At 42.8% G+C, this 22174-nt stretch overlaps 2 protein-coding genes across 2 annotated transcripts in view; both read left to right on the forward strand.

Annotated features, from left to right (window-relative positions):
- The first annotated feature begins 13108 nt into the window (after window positions 1–13108).
- LOC111952148 (E3 ubiquitin-protein ligase TRIM39-like) lies at window positions 13109–16062 on the forward strand. Its single transcript, XM_023970676.3, has 2 exons — window positions 13109–13210; window positions 14345–16062. The coding sequence occupies exon 2, from the start codon at window positions 14347–14349 to the stop codon at window positions 15979–15981; it is 1635 nt and encodes a 544-aa protein (XP_023826444.1). The 5' UTR covers window positions 13109–13210; window positions 14345–14346; the 3' UTR covers window positions 15982–16062.
- Window positions 16063–21112: 5050 nt separating this feature from the next.
- LOC111952667 (obscurin-like) overlaps window positions 21113–22174 on the forward strand; it is a 50160-nt gene continuing 49098 nt past the window's right edge. Inside the window, 1 exon segment of the mRNA XM_070435356.1 lies at window positions 21113–21158. Within this exon segment, the coding sequence (XP_070291457.1) occupies window positions 21113–21158 (46 nt within the window).

Genomic DNA, 22174 nt, shown 5'->3' on the forward strand with positions numbered 1-22174 from the left:
GATGACAGCGCAATCTGGGGAATCGAAGTTAAAATACAGCCAGACTGTACTGTACTGTGCCTTTCAATACCTTTAATCTGTCGAGAGTAGACCCAGAACTCATCCAAATGGAATGAGTTATTTTGCGCCGTTATTTAAATGACTCTTTCAGTGCAGTTTACAGCCTAGAGTAGAATACACAATTGTACTCACTTGAAAACAATAACGCAAATAATCATTGCATAATCATTGCATTGCAGGATCACTTTATTGTCCCTTAGACCATACACATTTAATTAACTGTATAAAATAACAAATATATAATAATAATAATTGTACCTCTTGTGATAATACTAAACAACTGTACTACACCTAGCGACCACACCAAGAGCTTTGAGCCTTTTGGTGTGCTAGCGAACGGTGMGGCAGGGAATACAACTCAGGTCGCTGGTGTGAAAGACAAACACCCTACGAATCGTGCCAATAGGGTTAACCCACTTGCTGTGAATTGTAACGTGGCTCATATATATAGGTTTGCTACGCTGCCCCCTGTAAGAAATTGTATTAGTTACTGGTAACTTGTTTTACAACTTCTCAACACAAGCTATATTTGGCACAACATGCACCCATCCCCACTACTTTGTCAGACCCACACACACACTCCCCTCCCCCATGAATAGGGCCCTGTGAAAACAAACGCACATGCAGGATGCCTTTGGATGAGACTAGGACAAAGAACTGTGTGAAAAGCCAATGGAATGTCGACATCAGGCCCGGACAGGACTACCCACGACCCAGATCGACCAATCGGAAGGCCAGACTACAAGATCAACCTACTTTGCTTGTTGCCTATATAATCTGTATGAACTGTTTAGAGCACTCTCTCTTCCGACGATTCCATACGAGTCAGACAGAAGGAGCCGTGCTGCACGATTTACTAAGATATCTTTACATGTGAATAAACGGCCTTATTATATAATTATCCACCTCGTCCTTTGTCTCCACTTGATCTCCTGTCTCCAGTAAACGTTTTACTAACACCCCTCCGTACTTGAAGGCACGTCCCTGTGGTTTGACTACTCAGCCCCCTAGCACATCCAAGCCTTGCATTCCGATAGCAGTACATCCGCCATCCCACCTCTGACAACAATGTAGCAAACGGAAGGAAAAGGAAGTGAATCCGAGTCACTAGCATGAAAGGTTAACACTCTAAAGTTAACCCACGTGGTAGTAATAGTATCATTACATTTTAGCAGACACTCTTATCCAGAATGACTTACAGGATAAATTAGGGCCTTGCTCAAGGGCACATCAACATTTTTTCACCTAGTCAGCTTGGGGATTTGAACCAGTAACCTTTCAGTTAGTGGCCCAATGAGCTTAACTGCTAAGCTACCTGCTGTCCTCATCATTGCTGATATAGCGAGTTTTGTGACAGTATAAAGGTTTTGGAACGATGGGACCAGGGTTTGAGTCCAAGTCAGTCCAACCCCTCTAAGTCCAACCCCTCTAATCCACTATATTGGTGACAGGTGTTGGAGAGCACCATTGAAAGCATGTCCCAGCKGAGTTTTAGTCACAGTACATTTGTGTTAGGCTAGCAGTGTTTCTGCCAGGTTTCTGTACTGCACAAGATGGAGCCATGCTGGATGGGTACTGTTTTGTAAGCTCCGACCCAGCTTTGCTATTGTGATTCATTTGTAGTTTATTTTTACTTTATTTTCTCAAAATGTATCCGCTTTAATTTCTTACAACAAAGTTGTTACTCTGTTACTCTACCCAAAAGAAGGCATACAAGGCCCTCCCTCGTCCACCATTTGGCAAATCAGATCATGACCATACTCCTGCTTCCTGTTTACACACAGAAGCTCAAACAGGAAGTACCCGTGACTTCTGGTGATGAAATGGTCACTAGAATCAGAGACTATGCTACACGACTGCTTTGCTAGCGCTGATTTGATTATGTTTCGGGACTCAGCCGATAACGTCYACGAGCTAACCACCTCCGTCACCGGTTTCATTAGGAAATGCATCAGCGACGTTGTCCCCAATCATAAGCCCTGGATTAACACAGAGGTTGGCTCTAAACTAAAGGATAGGGCTACGGCACACAGGGCTATCACAGACAACCCTGAGGCTACATCTGAAAACAGGAACAAGTACAAGAAGTCCCACTACGACCTCTGTAGAGTCATCAAACGAGCAAAAGGACAATATAGGAATAAGGTGGAATAATATTACAGAGGCTCTGATGCGCGCCGCATGTGGCAGGGGCTACAGTCCATTATAGATGACAAAGGAAGGTCGAGCCGTGATCTGCCCAACGATGCCTCTCTACCAGGCGAACTCTTAGCATTTTATGCACACTTTGACAATAACAACATTGTGCCGGGTGTGAGGGCCGCTCTCTGAGGCCAACGTGAGTTAAGTCTTTAATCAGGTCAACACCTGGCCTAGATGGTATTCCAGGGCTCGTTCTCAGAACATGTGCTGAACAGCTAGTTGGCATATTCACTGTCATTTTTCAACCTCTCCTTGTCCCAGTCTGTAATCCCCACATGTCTCAAGCTGACCACCATCATTCCTGTTCCCAATAACTCTAATGCTTCATGCCACAATGACTACAGCCCTGTAGCACTCACATCTGTAATCATGAAGTGCTTTGGAAGTCTGGATATGGCACACATCAACTCTATTATACCAGTCACCCTTGACCCACTCCAATTTGCATACTGCCCCAKCAGATCCATAGACGACGCAATCTCAATTGCACTCCACACTGCCCTCACCCACTTGGACAAGAAGAATACCTATGTAAGAATGCTGTTCATTAACTACAGCTCAGTGTTCAACACTATTGTACCCTCKAAGCTTGTCACCAAGCTAAGAACTCTGGGACTGAACACCTTCCTCTGCAACTGGATCCTGGACTTCCTGACAGGCCGAGCCTAGGTGTTGAGGGTAGGCAACATCCCCTCTGATATGTGGACCCTCAACACGGGAGCCCCACASGGGTGTGTGCTTAGTCCCTTCCTGTACTCTGTTCACCAACTCTGTTCACCACAACAGTTCACCACTGTGTGGCCACTCACAACTCCAACATCATCATCAAGTTTGCTTATGATAAGATGGTGGTATGCCTGATCACCAGCGACGATGAGACAGCCTACAGGGAGGAGGTCAGTGACCTGGCACCACAACCTCACAACATCCACATCGATGGGTCTGCAGTTAAAATGGTCTACACACAAGCGCACAGTCGTGAAGAAGGCCCAACAGTTCCTCTTCCCCTTTAGGAGGTAGAAAAGGTTTGGCATGGGCCCTCAAATCCTCAAAAAGTTATACAGCTGTACCACTGGCTACATCACTGCTTGGTATGGCAATAGCACCGCCATCGATCYCATGGCGCWACAGAGGGTGAGGTGGGCAGCKCAGTAAATCACGAAAATCGTTAAAGACTCCACCACCCAAGCCATAGACTGTTCTCTCTGCTTCCGCACAGCAAGCTGTACCAGAGCAACAAGTCTGACACCAACAGGCTCCTGAACAGCTTCTATGGCCATGACATAAGACTGCTAAATAGCTAACCAAATAGCTAACAAAATAGCTACACAGACTATCTGAGTTGACCCTTGTATTTATTCTTATTTTTGTCTCTATTCACACTCACATGGCCCCTACACACTACACACACTGACACTCCAACACACATACAAATACTCACTCCATCAATTCCATCAACACACATAATATRCAAATACATTTATACTGACTCTACACGCACACCCACTCACATACAATGATCATATACGCTCCTGCTACTCTGTTTGTCATATATCCTGATGCCTAGTCACCTTACCCCTATACACATCTACCTCTATCACTCCAGTATCCCTGCACATTGTTAATATTGTACTGAAACTGACCCTGTATATAGTCACCTTACCCCTCTACATATCTACCTCTATCGATCCAGTATCCCTGCACATTGTTAATATGGTACTGAAACTGACCCTGTATATAGAATGCTGACTTACTTCATAGTTTTCTTCTTATTTCTTATTTTTATATCTTGTGTGTTTTTGTTCTACCTTGTTATTTTTAGTACTACATTGATATTGATTACTGCATTGTTGGGTTTAGAGTTTGGCAAGAAAGGTATTTCACTGTACTTGTGCACGTGACATTAAAAACTTAAAACATGAAACATGCAAAACAAATGTGCACGCCATTGATCCATATCATCATGATATCATTCTGCCAGGTAGCCCTACTTTYCAYTKAACGTTTAATTGCAWGGTGGATTTTATCGATCRGATAGGCTATACATTATATTTAACCTTTAGAAGWATTTCCTCCTCAGTAGACTGAAAAGATTTGGCATGAGCCCTTAGATCCTCAAAAAGTTCTATAGCTGCACCATTGAGAGTATCTTGACTGGCTGCATCACCGCTTGGTATGGCAACTACTTGCGCATCAACCGCAAGCACTACAGAGGGTAGTGCGTACGGCCCAGTACATCACTGGGGCCAAGCTTCCTGCCATCCAGGACATTTATACCAGGCAGTGTCAGAGAGGAAAAGAAAAACTGTCAACGACTCCAGCCACCCAAGTCATAGACTGTTCTCTCTGCTACCCAAGTCATAAGGACATGTCCTGAACAGCTTCTACCCCCAAGTCATTAGACTGCTGAACAGCTTCTACCCCCAAGTCATAGACTGCTGAACAGCTTCTACCCCAAGTCATAACTGCTGAACAGCTTCTACCCCAAGTCATAAGACTGCTGAACAGCTTCTACCCCCAAGTCATAGACTGCTGAACAGCTTCTTACCCCAATCATAGACTGCTGAACAGCTTCCTACCCCAAGTCATTAGACTGCTGAACATCTTCTACCCCCAAGTCATTAGGACTGCTGAACAGCTTCTACCCCAAGTCATTAGACGCTGAACAGCTTCTACCCCCAAGCTCATTCAGACTCCTGAACAGCTTTACTACCCCAAGTCATTAGACTGCTGAACAGCTTCTACCCCCAAGTCATTACAGACTTGCTGAACAGCTTCTACCCCCAAGTCATTTAGACTGCTGACAGCTTCTACCCCCAAGTCATTAGGACTGCTGAACATGGCTTCTACCCCAAGTCATTAGACTGCTGAACAGCTTCTACCCCCAAGCATTAGACTGCTGAACAGCTTCTACCCCCAAGTCATTAGACTGCTAACAGCTCCTACCCAATCATTAGACTGCTGAACAGCTTCTACCCCCAAGTCATTAGACTGCTGAACAGCTTCTACCCCCAAGTCATTAGACTGCTGAACAGTCTTCTACCCCAAAGTCATAACTGCTGAACAGCTTCTACCCCCAAGTCATTAGGACTGCTAACAGCTTACTACCCCAAGTCATTAGAATGCTGAACAGCTTTTACCCCCAAGTCATTAGACTGCTGAACAGCTTCTACCCCAAGCCATTAGACTGCTGAACAGCTTCTACCCCCAAGTCATTAGATGCTGAACAGCTTTCTACCCCAAGTCATTAGACTTGCTGAAACAGCTTCTACCCCCAAGTCATTAGACTGCTGAACAGCTCTACCCAAGTGTCCATTAGACTGCTGAACAGCTTCTACCCCCAAGTCATTAGACTGCTGAAACAGCTTCTACCTCCCAAGTCATTAGACTGCTGAACAGCTTCCACCCCCAAGCTCATTAGACTGCTGAACAGCTTCTACCCCCAAGTCATTAGACTGCTGAACAGCTCTACCCCAAGTCATTAGACTCTGAAACAGCTTCTACCCCCAAGTCATTAGACTGCTGAACAGCTTCTACCCCAAGTCATTAGACTGCTGAACAGCTTCTCACCCCCAAGTCATTAGACTGCTGAACAGCTTCTACCCCCAAGTCATTAACTGCTGAACAGCTTCTACCCCCCAAGTCATTAGACTGCTGAACAGCTTCTACCCCCCAAGTCATTAGACTGCTGAACAGCTTCTACCCCCAAGTCATTAGACTGCTGAACAGCTTCTACCCCAAGTCATTAGACTGCTGAACAGCTTCTACCCCAAGTCATTAGACTGCTGAACAGCTTCTACCCCAAGTCATTAGACTGCTGAACAGCTTCTACCCCCCAAGTCATTAGACTGCTGAACAGCTTCTACCCCCAAGTCATTAGACTGCTGAACAGCTTCTACCCCCCAAGTCTTAGACTGTCTGAACAGCTCACCCAAGTCATTAGACTGCTGAACAGCTTCTACCCCACCAATCATATAGACTGCTGAACAGCTTCTACCCCCAAGTCATTAGACTGTCTGAACAGCTTCTACCCCCAAGTCATAGACTGCTGAACAGCTCTACCCCCAAGTCATTAGACTGCTGAACAGCTTCTACCCCCAAGTCATAGACTGCTGAACAGCTTCTACCCCCAAGTCATAAGACTGCTGAACAGCTTCTACCCCCAATCATTAGACTGCTGAACAGCTTCTACCCCAAGTCATTAGACTGCTGAACAGCTCTACCCCCAAGTCATAGACTGCTGAACAGCTTCTACCCCCAAGTCATTAGACTGCCTGAAAACAGCTTCTACCCCCAAGTCATTAGACTGCTGAACAGCTTCTACCCCCAAGTCATTAGACTGCTGAACAGCTTCTACCCCAAGTCATTAGACTGCTGAACAGTTCTACCCAAAGTCATTAGACTGCTGAACAGCTTCTACCCACAAGTCATAGACTCTGAACAGGCTTCCACCCCAAGTCATTTACGCTGCAACTAGCTCTACCCCAAGTCATTAGACTGCTGAACAGCTTCTACCCCCAAGCATAGACTGCTAACAGCTTCTACCCCCAAGTCATTAGACTGCTGAACAGCTTTCTACCCCAATCATTAGACTGCTGAACAGCTTCTAACCCCAAGTCATTAGACTGCTGAACAGCTTCTACCCCCAAGTCATAGACTGCTGAACAGCTTCTACCCCAAGCTTAGACTGCTGAACAGCTTCTACCCCCCAAAGTCATTAGACTGCTGAACAGCTTCTACCCAAGTTCTTAGGACTGCTGAACAGCTGCTACCCCCAAGTCATTAGACTGCTGAACAAGCTTCTACCCCCAAGTCATTAGACTGCTGAAAGCTTCTACCCAAGCCTAGACTGCTGACACCTTCTACCACCAAGTCATTAGACTGCTGAACAGCTTCTACCCCCAAGTCATTAGACTGGCTGAACATACTTTCTACCCCCAAGTCATTAGACTGCTGAACAGCTTCTACCCCCAAGTCATTAGACTGCTGAACAGCTTGCTACCACTCCAAGTTCATTAGACTGCTGAACAACGCTCTACCCCCAAGTCATTAGACTGCTGAACAGCTTGCTACCCCCCAAGTCATTAGACTGCTGAACAGCTTTCTACCCACCAAGTCGATTAGACTGCTGAAACAGCTTTCTACCCCCCAGTCATTAGACTGCTGAACAGCTTCTACCCCCAAGTCATTTGACTGCTGAACAGCTTCTACCACCAGTCATTAGACTGCTGAACAACGCTCTACACCCAAGTCATTAGACTGCTGAACAGCTTCTACCCCCCAAGTCATTAGAACTGCTGAACAGCTTCTATACCCCCAAGTCATTAGACTGCTGAAACAGCTTCTACCCCCCAGTCATTAGACTGCTGGAACAGCTTCTACCCCCAAGTCATAGGAACTGTCTGGAACAGCTGCTACCCACCAAGTCATTAGACTGCCTGCAACAGCTTCTACGCCCCAAAAGTCATTAGACTGCTTGAAACAGCTTCTACCCCCCAAGTTCATTAGTGCTGAACAGCTTCTACCCACCAAGTCAATTAGACTGCTGAAACAGCTTTCTACCCCCAAGTCATTAGAATGCTGAAAGCTTCTACCCCCCAAGTCATTAGACTTGCTGACAGCTTCTACCCCCAAGTCATTAGACTGCTGAACAGCTTCTACCCCCAAGTCATTAGACTGCTGAACAGCTGCTACCCACCAAGTCATTAGACTGCTGAACAGCTTCTACCCCAAGTCTTAGACTGCTGAACAGCTGCTACCCCCAAGTCATTAGACTGCTGAACAGTCTTATAATCAAATATCTACCTGTACTATTTGCATTGACCCCCTTTTTTTTCACTGACTCTATGCACTCTCACTGGACTCAACCCATACACTCACTCATACTACACCGACACTCCAATACACACATACACACTCACATACACACACACTACATATGCTCACACACACAAAACACACTCATGCATATTGACACCACACACTCACTCACACAGACACACTTCCACACTCTGTTTATTATCTATTCTGATTGATTTTACTTTTACCCTTATCTACATGTACGTATTACCTCAATTACCTAAACTACCTCGTACCTCCGCACATTGACGCTCTACCAGTACTCCTTGTATAAAGCCTCGTTATTGTTATTTTATTGTGTTACTATTTCCTTTTTGATTTAACTCATTTTTCTTACTTTTTAACTCTACATTGTTGGGAAAGGGCTCGTAAGTAAGCATTTCACAGTATAGTTTACACCTGTTCTATTCTGCACATGTGACAAATAAAATTACATTTTGATTGTATTTCATTTGATCTGTTTACTTCAGGCTGAGTACTAGCATCTATTGAGTTGCAATGTCCCATACATTTATTCATGTCAAAATCAATTTAAAGTTTCTACAAAATGAGTTTTGCAGTGACACAATTCGAAAGGAAGGCTACGGCTAAACTTTTCCCTTTTACTGTTAGTGATTCACAAATTATTATTTTGGTTCCCGTGATTCGATTCAACGCGATTTAACCGAACCCCAACTACAGCATCATTCAATTCGTCAAAAATAATTGTTTAAAAATTCAAGTTCATGTGAATTAAATTAATCGCTATTTATTTATTTTTTATTTAATATTTGAGAAATGTGTTATAGGGTTATATAATAAATATAATCAATTATATTTGTATGGCCTAAACAAGATCAATAGGGGAGGTTTTGTGCTGCGTGTCCTAAATCTTCTTTCATGTGCAATGACGCACCTGACCTCTCCGCTGCACCTGGCCTCTCCACCGCACCTGGCCTCCGCGCGCACTGCCTCTCCACCGACCTGCCTCTCCACCACCTGGCCTCTCCGCGCCGGGCATCTCTGGCCTGCTCCCGCCGCAACCTGGCCGTCTCCCGCCGCACCTTTGGCCTCTCCGCTGGCACCTGGCCTCTCTGCTGCCCATCAGCTATTCCTCCATTTCTTGTGGAGTTTATAAGAATATATGCGAATGCAGATTTTAATGATTTTAATGTGTGATATGATTGCTAGTTAACCTATGGCAGATGTTATCCACCTAGCCACTATTGTCACTATGTGGATAGAGGGCAGTTGACTGTATAGTAAGGCACGCAGAAAAGCGGTAGTGCAAAAAAACACCTTGAAAATAGGTGATGCGCATACAAGCAGACAAGGACATTTGGTTATATGGAAGAAATTATATAGTAAACCTTGCAAATTTTGGCAAATGTACCCTGGAAAAAAAATGCACTAACGCTCCCCTTATACCCAATAAACCCACAGAACACCCTCCCCAAAACCCTCCCACCCCATAAAAAGTTAGACAACAACCCTCCTATTTTGGACTGCAGGCACCCAGCCCACCCCGCCAGTGTCATTTCCAAATTGTCCCTCAGATTCCACTGAGACTGACAACCCTAAAACTAGGCAGCGACATTTTGAGAGTAGATTTATGGGTCCAATAATTCCTGCTAAGACTGCTGTCAGGTGAGTGAGGAGAGTCTGGACGCAAAGGAAATGTGAGACAACAGAGTGGGTTACCAAATGAGGACTCAGAGGCTTAGGGTGAAGTTGTTTCAGCTGTTTGTCAAGTTCTAACTTCACTCAACACATCCTCACATTGCATTGGTTCCCCTTATTATCCGCTATATATTAACTTCTTTGCAACGCATCAATAATTATCCCCCGCAAAGTGAAGTTACTTCAGGAAGCCGTGATGCATTGAATAATGATCTGTTTCTAGAATACATGCAAACACAGGTGGTGTTGGCACCTTATTTGGGAGTGACGGGCTCTTGGTAATTGGCTGGAGCGAAATTTAGTGGAATGGTATCAAATTACATCAAACACATGTTTTCCATCTCTCTAAAACGCCTGTCACTCTCTCTGAAAGCCTCTATACCCCCTCTCGTCTCAACTTCTCTGTCTCTCACTATCTCTCAAACGCCTCTATACCCCTCTCTGCTCTCTCTCTTCTGTCTCTCTCCTCTCTCTCTCTCTCCTCTCTCTCATTGTAGGTTTCTTCACTTGATTTCCTCTAACTGTCACTCTCTCTCAAACCCTCTATACCCCCCCCCCCTCTCTCTTCTTCTCTCTCTTCCTCTCTCTCTCTGCGATCTTCTCCTCTCTTCTCCGTTCAAACTCTCTCTCTCTCTCCTGCAATAATGTTCTCATGTCTCTCGAACTGTTCAGATTTTAAATATGACCCCTGCTCGTCATCTATGAAACTTTGAACATCTGGAAAGAACGACTGGCCTTAATGGCCATGTTCTGGTTATAATCTCGAACCCAGGCACAAGCCAGAAGAGGAACTGGCCATCCTCATAGCCTGGTTTCCTCTCTAGGTTTCTTTCCTAGTTTCTGCCTTCTAAAGGAGTTTTTTCCTAGGCCCTATGATCTTCTACATCTGCATTGCTTGGCTCTTTAGGGTTTTAGTGCTTTGTTTCTGTATAAGCACTTTGTTTTGTAACATCTGCTTGTATGTAAAAAATGGTTTTGTAAATACATTTGATTACCAAATAATCTGTAATTGTGGTGAGCAAGAAATATGTCAATGCCTGGAAAAGAATGTGGCCTTAAAAATTTTGGAGGAACAACAACAAATCAATCTCTACTGCTAATATGATTTGTCCGTTCTAACATACTTAATTCTATGTTTCAACACTTCATAGAGTCTACATATTTAAACTTCTAATTAACCACTTCATAAAGTTCCTAACATATTTAAATTTCTATGTTTTCAACACTTTCGTAGAAGTCTACATAATAAAATGTATATGTTCATCAATGCATTGGCAAAAGGTAGGGAAGGCATGGGCACTAAAAGATATGGCCCATGGATTTATCCAAACGAGCTTTTGTTGGCTAAGCGCCATTTTAAGGTAATTTCTGATTTTAGATGACATATGCAAGCATTACTGTGAATGCAGTCTCCATGATTAACAAACCTGGCCTCAAGGGCCAATTTGGTAGGATAGTATACATCATCCCTTTAATATGATATTTACGTTGCGTTATGAATGGAATAGTCGGTCTGAGGATGTATAGCATCAAATAATGTTTTAACCCAGTGGTACCATATATCATAACCAATTGGATGAATTAAAGTAAATAATTTGGAGGACAATTTTATTGCTTCTTTAATCAGAACAACAGTTTTCAGCTGTGGGCTAACATAATTGGCAAAAAGGGGTTTTCTAATGATTCAATTGCCTTTTAAAATGAATAACTTGGAATTAAGCTAACACATGTGCCATTGGTAATATATATGGAGTGATGGGTTGCTCGAGATTAATGGGCCTAATCCGCTGTGACCCCCAAACTTTTGAACGGTTTAAGTGTAAGTATCGTACCAAATGCAAAAGTGATGTAAACTCTGCAACCACTCATTCAAGGGCTTTTTTTTATTTTGTACTATTTTCTACGAATCGTGGAATAATATTGAAGTAATCAAAACGTATGAAATACACATCTGGAATAATGTAGTGACCCAAAAAAATGTTAAAACAAATATATTTTATATTTGAGATTTTCAAAGTTTAAGCCCACCCTTTGCCTTGATGACAAAGCTTTGCCGCACACTCTCTGGCATTCTCTCAATCGCCGAGCTTCATGAGGTAGTCTCTGGAATGCCCATTTCAATTTAACAGGTGTGCCTTGTAAAGTTAATTTAAACGAGCAGGCATAATTGTTTAACAGTTTTTTTGGTTACTACATGAGTTCATATTGGGGGTTTTTTTTTTGGTTTTGTATTTTTTTCCCCAAATAAAAGGTTTTGATGTCTTCACTATTATTCTACATTGTAGAAAATAGTACAAATAAGAAAAACACTTGAATGAGTGGGTAATGGCAGAGAGTTTAGAGTACTGTTTTGCTTTGACCAGCTGTCGCAATGCTTTCCTCTAATGTGGTAATTGTCAAATCCAGCCAACATGTCGAGGTTGGCCCCACCTGGATTATATATGGACTTCATGGGTTTCAACTGGGCAAGGGCTCTAAATGGATATCTTAGCTGGTACCCAGTGGGGTTAATTTTGGGCCAGACATGGACAAACCCATGTGGGTTATAGTGTAAGTCCCGTAATGACCTGAATAATTATTTCGTGGGCAAACTGGTGTTGTTTCTTTCAGAAATAATGATTGGGACCAAATCGGGTTTATCATTTGGGTCACAAACAGGCAAACCCATGTGGGCTACAACCAAATGGGCTATATTTGGTTTGAATATGGTCATGTACTGTCTATGGGAATCAATTGGGCATACCAACTTGGTCACAAATGGGAAAACCCTTGTGGGCTAAAACACGGGTCCTAATTGGGCCCTTTACCAATTTGTAACACCTGTAACACCTGTAACACCTGGTGTGAATATGGTCCGGAACTGTCTTATGTAACCATGCCAAATGTAACATATTATACTAATTTGAGTGTCCCGGATTTGAGTTTATTATGTTATGTCTAGTCTATGAGACCAGGCTGTTCCACCCTCCACTGCYTACAGGTAGGCTGTATGATTCTGCTTGCTCTGGAGTCCAGAGAAGTGAAATGTGTCTCCAGTTTCTAAGAGTAGCAAATAGATTTTAAGACATGTCTGCATTGAGCTCTGGTGAGAAAACTACAGTGGCAAACTTAAGTTCTGTGTAATCATACAACAAAACAGCACATTAGGCAGATTAAACATTCTATGAGCAAGAAACAGTGTGCTAACAACAAAAAAGGACCAAACCAGTTAAGGGCGTACATATCTTTGTTTCTACCAGAAAACAGAAAGTAGACAAACTGCATTGCATTGATGGGCAGGGACAAGGTTAGTGATATAACTTGCTGTAAGTGAAACTAAAGTTGAGCATTAAGCTTTGTAACTGAGAGCCCTAGCTTCTCTGAAACGTCACTATAGAACCCGGTGGGATAATCTAAGAACAGAAAGAACATTCAGAAAACAAAGCATCGGGTAAGTAGAGAGTGAAATGGGTCCAGTTTTTCAAAAGTTATCTGATCGGATTTCGGCAATCGGATAGGACTAAATGTTAGAATTGGGTTTTTCCAAAATATGAAAAAAAAAGAGACCTCTGGATAGGGATTCGGCTTTGGTAATCCAATCTGCCCTTTAATCAGGATTAAATGTCATTTCAAAACTCAAAGGTAGTGATAAGGATAATTTTGATGCTGAAAATCAGGATTATCTTGGTCCCACTGGAAGGGTGGATTCAGYGTGGATTTAGACAGGTGGATTTAGACAGGTGGAAGGCACAACAACCAAGACGTGTCATTGTAACTAAGGTGAGATGGTTTAAAAAAACGTTCTTACAATTAAAAACCGAAGGTCCATTATGTTAAATTGACCGCAGTATAAGTATGTAGTCAGTTGTTATATTGAGAAGCGTCAAAAAAATGCATCTAATTGCTTATAAGTGATATGCAGGCTATATTATGAATCTAGGAACCTTTATTCATGTAATTTACTCATCTCTGTTTCCCTATGACAGTGTAGAAGTAGTACCACAACCTGTCCAGTAGATGGCAAGGTGTAGGCCTGTTCAAAGCACTGACAATCTGGATACTGTAATCTTGATATTGTGGGATCTGGATCAGAATGATCCTGTCCGATTATTTTCTGAAAAAATGTCTCAAAAACAACCACATTGATCTGATCCTGCATAGCAAAAGAGAGGATTACAGAATCCGGATCATTCTGATCCAGYTGAAACATTTTGAAAAACTGGCCCCTGAGAAAGACAAATGTAATCTCAGCCCTATTTCGGTTCATTCAGTTATGATCATTTCCTTGTTTGATACGAGGCATACTTTCTATATGTAATTGTAAGGTTATTCTGTGTATTACTATCAATTGTCTGAAGGGTACTACTACTACTGTATTTATGTGAAATTGACTAAATTAAAGCTGATAATATTTGTGATCAAGAACAATCCGATGATAGGAAATCCATCACAATTGTAAAACTGCTAAAACRATGTTTTTAGATTGGTTAAACTTGTATTTGTCTCATAACTTGAAKGTTTTAACTATCAAGACTTGACTGAACGCATTAAATGTTTCATAGTTTCACCTTTGGTCTCTGTCTAGATATGGCCACCCCCAGCAGTCTCCTGTCTGAAGATCAGTTACTGTGCTCTATCTGTTTGGATGTCTTCACTGAGCCAGTCACCACTTCATGTGGACACAACTTCTGCAAGGACTGTATCAGCAGGTATTGGGATAGCGCTGGCCTCTGCCAGTGTCCAATGTGTAACGAGAAATTCAACAGGAGACCTGAGCTTCATATCAACACAACATTGAGAGAAGTTGTAGAGAATTTAAAAATAAAGACCATAGTTAAAAATGAGTCCCCTGCCATACCGGGAGAAGTATCCTGTGAAGTCTGCACTGGGAGGAAGTTAAAGGCTCTGAAATCCTGCTTAGTGTGCCTAGCCTCTTACTGTGAGACTCACCTGGAGCCTCATCAGAGAGTCCCGGCGTTAAGGAAACACAAMTTGATTGACCCTGTTGAGAACCTGGAAGACAGGATGTGTAAGAAGCACGAGAGACCTCTGGAACTGTTCTGTAGGACTGACCAGACGTGTGTTTGTCAATTCTGCACTGAGACAGACCACAAGGCTCATAATACTGTTCCTCTAGAGGAAGAGTGTGGAGAGAGGAAGGTTAAACTGGGGAAAACTGAGGCAGATGTTCAGCAGATGATCCAGGAACGACTGCAGAAGGTTCAGGAGATCAAACACTCAGTAGAGCTCAGCAAGAAAGACGCAAGGAGAGAGATATCAGACAGTGTYCAGGTCTTCACTGATCTGGTGCGCTCCATTGAGAGAAGCCAGGCTGAGCTCATTGAGGTGATTGAGGAGAAGCAGAAAGCAACAGAGAGGCGGGCTAAATGGCTCATTGAAGAGCTGGAGCAGGAAATCACTGAGCTAAAGGGGAGAAGCACAGACCTGGAGCAGCTCTTACACACTGAGGACCACCTCCACCTCCTCCAGAGCTTCCCATCCCTGTGCACCCCTCCACACACCCAGGACTGGTCTGAGATCAGTGTTCACAGTGATCTGTGTGTTGGGACCTTGATGAGAGCTGTGTTTCAGCTGGACGAAACACTGAATAAAGAGATGGAGAAGCTACCTGAAGTCAAACTGAAGCGGATGAAGAGGATGCAGCAGTATGAAGTGAATATAACTTTGGATCCTGATACAGCACATCCTGAACTTATCCTCTCTGAAGATGGGAAACAAGTGAGACATGGAGACACACAAAGAAATTTCCCTGACAACCCAGAGAGGTTTGAAAGAGTTGTTAATGTCCTAGGAAAGGATGGCTTCTCGTCAGGGAGATTTTATTATGAGGTGACGGTCAAGGGGAAGATTGAGTGGGATTTAGGAGTGGCCAGTGAGTCCATCAACAGGAAGGGTCCGATCACACTGAGCCCTAAGAATGGATACTGGGCTGTGTGGCTGAGGAATGGAAACGAGTACAAGGCTCTTGGTGACCCCCGTGTCTTGCTATCCCTGAAAGAGAAMCCCCAGAAGGTGGGGGTGTTTGTGGATTATGAGGAGGGTCAAGTCGCCTTCTACGATGTAGAGGCCAGGTCTCATATCTACTCTTTCACTGGCTGCACCTTCACTGAGAAACTCTATCCATACTTTAGCCCCTGTTTTAATGATGGTATTAAAAACTCTGCCCCTCTGATCATCTCTCCTGTCAATAACACAAACTGATTATCAAGTCTCAGATGTGTTGTTGGAATGGGAACAAATCAGTAAATTAAAGGGACATTTAAAAAAAATTCAACTTCATCATTATCTCCAGCACCACCCCATCAACATATGTGAAAATGGCGCGTTTCTATGTTTTGTCCTAAAAAAAGATTGTCAACCAATTAGTAGACAGTTAGTAGGCAATGACTTCTCCTAATTGGTTAAAATCACGATGCACACCGATGATGATGAATATGAAGTTGATTTTTTTTTAAATGTCCCTTTTAAGTCAAGTTTCATAATACATTTTTAATTTCCATTAAACTATATCCTTGAGATCTTAGTATCTGAAAATTAAGGTTATTCAATTATATTGTATTCTCTGTCTCTGTATTCCTAATAAAAGCAAATGTTTGTATTTACTGAAGGAAAACCATCAAATTAAATGATCTTAAATAAAAAGCAATTACGTCTACTGTAGATCGCTTTGATTATTCTTACTTACCCAAAAAGCTGACAATTGACAATAAAAGCTAACCGTTGTGTGACATTTTGGTTCGACATATCATAGGAACAGAGGGGGAGATCAGCTTAGCTGAAATGTATCAACCTGTTGTTTTGTGTAGGCCTATCCACACAATACACACAATATTTATTAATACACCTCTTTACAATCAGTTGCTCCAGTGTCAATCAGCTCATCAGCTGTTAGCCAGGAACTAGATCCCGCTTCAATGGATCACTCTTTAAAGGGACAGGGTAGCCTTTTTCTCTACCACTCCACAGAAAGAGATCAATATCTCCCAGAATATTGTTTCATTGTTTTATCAGAAAAATGGATAACACTTTACTTGACACGCAGTGTCATAACACTTCATGACAAGGTCATAACCATGTCATAATATGTCATAACAGCTGACATACCTTGTTATAACCATGTCATAACATGTCATAACAGCTGATGTAACTTGTCATAACCTGTCATAATATGGTCATATCAGGTGACATAATTTGTCAGAATGACATTTGTCTGTCGTTCTGCCCCTGAACAAGGCAGTTAACACACTGTTCTTAGGCCGTCATTGAAAATAAGAATTTGTTCTTAACTGACTTGCCTAGTTAAATAAAGGTAAAGTAAATAAATAAAATAAATAACCTGTCATAATATGGTCATAACACTGTTGTAACATAGAAAGATCTGAGAGTGATATATCAGAGTATTCTCTGATGCAGACAGGTCAAGTTGGGGGCTGTTTTCCTACAACGCCTGGATGACTTGGAGATTATCCTGTCGGTAGAGTTTCACTGGACTGGGAGGGGTTCTGGGACACATGGCACTGTCCATCAACGTGAGGGAGAAAACAATACTAAAGAGATAGGGCTTGCTTTGTCCAGARTTCTGGACTAGGGAACCCCACAGATAAACACCACATGGATTGTCAAACTTACAATGTTATTCGGACATGTTTGCCATACCGGGTAGGGGTGGGAGTAGTGGGAGGAGTTAGGTGTGTGATGGAGAAGTGTGGGCGGGACTCATCCAGCTCTTTGTCATCTAAGTAGATGGTATATTTGCGATGCTTGGTTCCACTGTTATATTTTAAGCATTTTATGTTTAGCACCCTGTATCATCCTGAGCCTTCCATCCTGCTATTCAGAGGTCACTGGGAAGTTTTTACCTAACGTGGTGTTACTGGGGGATACAATATTTACAGATTTATCCTCTCAATGACTAGGCCATAGACACTCCAATGGCAGTGTTCTCAGTGACAACAATACACACCTCATAGGAGAATGGAGACCAGTTATGCAGGAGGAAAATTGAGCTAACGAGTGATAGCCCATTGAAATTGGAGCTTAATATAATTTAATCTCTCGTGACCTTTCAACTGTGGCTTCCGTGGCAACTTCCCATGGGTCTTCCAGGCTTGATCCCTCTAACCTGTGCTTCTGGGAAGAATGACAGATATGGGTCAGCAATGCAAACACAGAGTGCGAATGAACCACATCAGTCATGTAGTGAACCACATCAGTCATGTAGTGAACCACATCAGTCATGGAAGTGAACCACATCAGATATGGAGCCGGAGATACCGACAGGAAAGGGGTTTGGTGTGAGGGGTGGGTCAAATTAGAATGGCGATCCATGTCATTTAGGCTGAAGACTTAGGAAAGAGGGATTTTCTTTTGATGAGTGCAGATCATTTGACTTGTATTATATTAGAGGCATACCCATTTGCCTTTACCATGCCAAAGCCAGCTCTCCCTGGGTCTCTGCTTCCTGTGCCCCCGAAAGAATTGCAAGAAACAGGTACAAAATCCAATGTATTTGTTGGTCAGAGGAGAGCTTCCATCCAATATGACATAAGCACAAACGGGAAAACCATCCAGCATGTGTACCATATTTGAACCACACTAGTGATGCTGGAAAGAAGTTGCATCACAGCAGTAAAGCCAAGGCTATCGTGGTGTGTATAATGACACGGGTCTATTTTGGAGGACAGTGTGAGAGGAGAGATATGTCAGCTGTTCAGCATTAGGCTTTACCAAAGCAGAAAAAAAGAGAGAGGTCTGCTGGCTGACTGTCTGCTCRGGGGGGATCGACAGATAGGCTAGCCCTCCAACCTGGGCATTCTCTCTCCCTGCCAAACGTTTGTTGTTGATCTTGAGGGATTTGGGGAAAAAGAAGACAAGAGTCGGATATACCTTTCATGACGGACTGACATTTTTTGGAAGCATTTGTCTGCTTTTTTGTCCCACTGAAAGTGGTATTTCAGTTCGGATACTGAGAGGACGTGAGAAGAAATACATTTTCCCAGAATACAGCTAACCAGGTTTAAGGTGGGTACACCACAGCAGGTGTTATAGTTATCTTTGTGACTTGAATATTTTTAACATGTCATTGCATTACAAGTGATCAATGCAATGTTTATTTTTTTCTGCCACTTACCTATTTCCATCAAGACATTGTTAATGATTGGAGAACTTAATGCTCATAGTTCTGAGAATTGTGACGTTACAGGTGTTCACATAATTTMTTGTGTGTACAATTTAAAATCTGTTTAACATTGTAATCTATTGGCTGTTCTGCTCTCTGTTCCTGCAGTGACAGATTGTTAGTAMGTCGTCCAGCATTTWGTACAGTAGACTGAATAACGCCAGYCAGTTGCCCATTTGGTCTAGTTGTTTAGATTTTTACATTAGTCTCACCTCCTATGGAAAAAGACAGTCCCGGGTGGGAGATGCATGAGGCTTAATCAGATACTCTCTTCACAGCTGTTTGGATACCTAAATTATGTGAAGTGACTTTGGCTGACCTTCTTTTGTTGATAACCTAATTGGGATTTGTTGACGTTACATATGGTCTGTAAGACAGTGCTGTCTGAGATTAAGAATGTGTCTGTATTTCTGTATTAAGCATACAGCACCATATGACGTGGCAGGGCATTTGATGGGGTGGTGTTCTGCCTTAGATGGAAGGTGGCCCACCCCCACTGGAATTACTTACTGCCTTATTACCCCATTACAGTGCCTTGCAAAAGTATTCATCCCCTTGGTGTTTTTTTMATGCATTACAACCTGTAATTTAAATGGATTTTTATTTGGATTTCATGTAATAGACATACACAAAATAGTCCAAATTGGTGAAGTGAAATAAAAAAATTGTTTGTTTAAAAAAATTCWAAAAAATATATACTTTTTAAGTGGTGCGTGTATATGTATTCACCCCCTTTGCTATGAAGCCCCTAAATAAGATCTGGTGCAACCAATTACCTTCAGAAGTCACATAATTAGTTAAATAAAGTCCACCTGTGTGCAATCTAAGTGTCACATGATCTCAGTATATATACACCTGTTCTGAAAGGCCCCAGAGTCAGCAACACGACTAWGCAAGGTGCACCACCAAGCAAGGAACACCATAAAGACCAAGGAGCTCTCCAAAGAGGTCAGGGATAAAGTTGGGTTATAAAAAAATATACCTAACTTTGAACATCCCATGGAGCACCATTAAATCCATGATTAAAAAACTGAAAGAATATGGCACCACAATAAACCTGCCAAGAGAGGGCCTTCCACCAAAACTCACGGACCAGGCAAGGAGGGCATTAATCAGAGTGAACATAGAGYCCAAAGATAACCCTGAAGGAGCTGCAAAGCTCCACAGCAGAGATTGGAGTAACTGTCCATAGAACCACTTTAAGCCGGACACTCCACAGAGCTGGGCTTTACGGAGGCGTGGTCAGAAAAGCCATTGCTTAAAGAAAATAATAACCTAACACGTTTGGTGTTCATCAAAAGGCATGTGGGAGACTCCCCAAACATATGGTAGAAGGTTCTCTGGTCAGATGAGACTAAAATCTATCTTTTTGGCCATCAAGGAAAATGCTATGTCTGGCGCAAACCCAACACCTCTCATCACCCAGAGAACACCATCATGGTGGTGGCAGCATTATGCTGTGGGGATGTTTTTCATCGGCAGGGACTGGGAAACTGGTCAGAATTGAGGGAATGATGGATGGCGCTAAATACATGGACATTCTTGAGGGAAACCTGTTTCAGTCTTCCAGAGATTTGAGACTGGGACGGAGGTTCACCTTCCAGCATGACAATGATCCTAAGCATACTGCTAAAGCAACACTTGAGTGGTTTAAGGGGAAACATTTACATGTCTTGGAATGGCCTAGTCAAAGCCCAGACCTCAATCCAATTGAGAATCTGTGGTATGACTTAAAGATTGCTGTACACCAGCGGAACCCATCCAACTTTAAGGAGGTGGAGCAGTTTTGCTTTGAAGAATGGGCAAAAATCCCAGTGGCTAGATGTGCCAAGCTTATAAAGACATACCCCAAGAGACTGGCAGCTGTAATTGCTGCAAAAGCTGGCTCTACAAAGTATTGACTTTGGGGGGTTGAATAGTTATGCACGCTCAAGTTTTCAGTTTTTTTTTGTCGTATTTCTTGTTTGTTTCACAATAAAAAATATTTTGTAAATCAAATGATACCAACCCCCAAATACAATTTTAATTCCAGGTTGTAAGGCAACAAAATATGAAAAATGGGGGTGCCTACTTTCGCAAGCCACTGTAAAGTGGATGTAAATTGTGGTGCCACATGCATTGCATGTGCTTGTGCACAAATACTTGTATAGGTCTATGCATCACTGTGTCCTATTGGAGAAGTTGCAGATGCTGTTGAGAGGTACTGATACCTGTTATTTTCTACGTCTACACGACTGTTTTTACTCTACACAACGCAGACTGAAACCCATTATAAAATGGGAAAAATGCCAAGGGGGGTGAATTCCTTCGCAAGCCACTGTAGTTGGTGGAGCCTCAATAACCCCTCGATTCCATTCATTTATATGTTATTGTGGTTTTCCTATTGGGTTGTGTCACTTAGCTCTATGATTGACAGCTCTTGATTYTCAAACTCATTCCATGGAGGGCCTTGCGTCTGCTGTTTTTTCCCCCTTTTTTCTTTCAATTAAGACCTAGACAACCAGGTGAGGGGAGTTCCTTACTAAGACCTAGACAACRAGGTGAGGGGAGTTTCTTACTGAGACCTAGACAACCAGGTGAGGGGAGTTCCTTACTAAGCACCCTAGACAACAGGTAGAGGGAGTTCTTCACTTAAAAGACTAGACAACAGTGAGGGGGAGTTCCTTACTAAGACCTAGCAACCAGGTGAGGGGAGTTCCTTACTGCTAGACCGTAGATCAAACCAGGTGAGAGAGTTTCCTTACTAAGACCTAGACAACCAGCGTGAGGGGAGATCCTTACTGAATAACCTAGACATCAGGTAGAGGAGGAGTTCCCTTACTAAGACCTAGACAACCAGGTGAGGGGAGTTCCTTTACTCGAGACCTAGAACAAACCAGGTGAGGGGAGTTCTTTACTAAGATCTAGACACCAGGTGAGGGGAGTTCCTTACTAAGATCTAGACAACCAGTGAGAGGAGTTCCTACTAAGATCTAGAAACCAGGTGAGTGGAGTTCCTTACTAGACCTAGACACACTAGGTGAGGGAGTTCCTTACTAAGACCTAGACAACCAGGTGAGGGGAGTTCCTTACTAAGACCTAGACAACCAGTGAGGGAGTTCCTTACTAAGATCTAGACAACCAGGTGAGTGGAGTTCCTTACTAAGACCTAGAACAACAGGTGAGGGAGTTCCTTACTAAGATCTAGACAACCAGGTGAGGGAGTTCCTTACTAAG

Source organism: Salvelinus sp. IW2-2015, linkage group LG26, assembly GCF_002910315.2.
Source record: "Salvelinus sp. IW2-2015 linkage group LG26, ASM291031v2, whole genome shotgun sequence".
NCBI classification, from domain to species: domain Eukaryota; kingdom Metazoa; phylum Chordata; class Actinopteri; order Salmoniformes; family Salmonidae; genus Salvelinus; species Salvelinus sp. IW2-2015.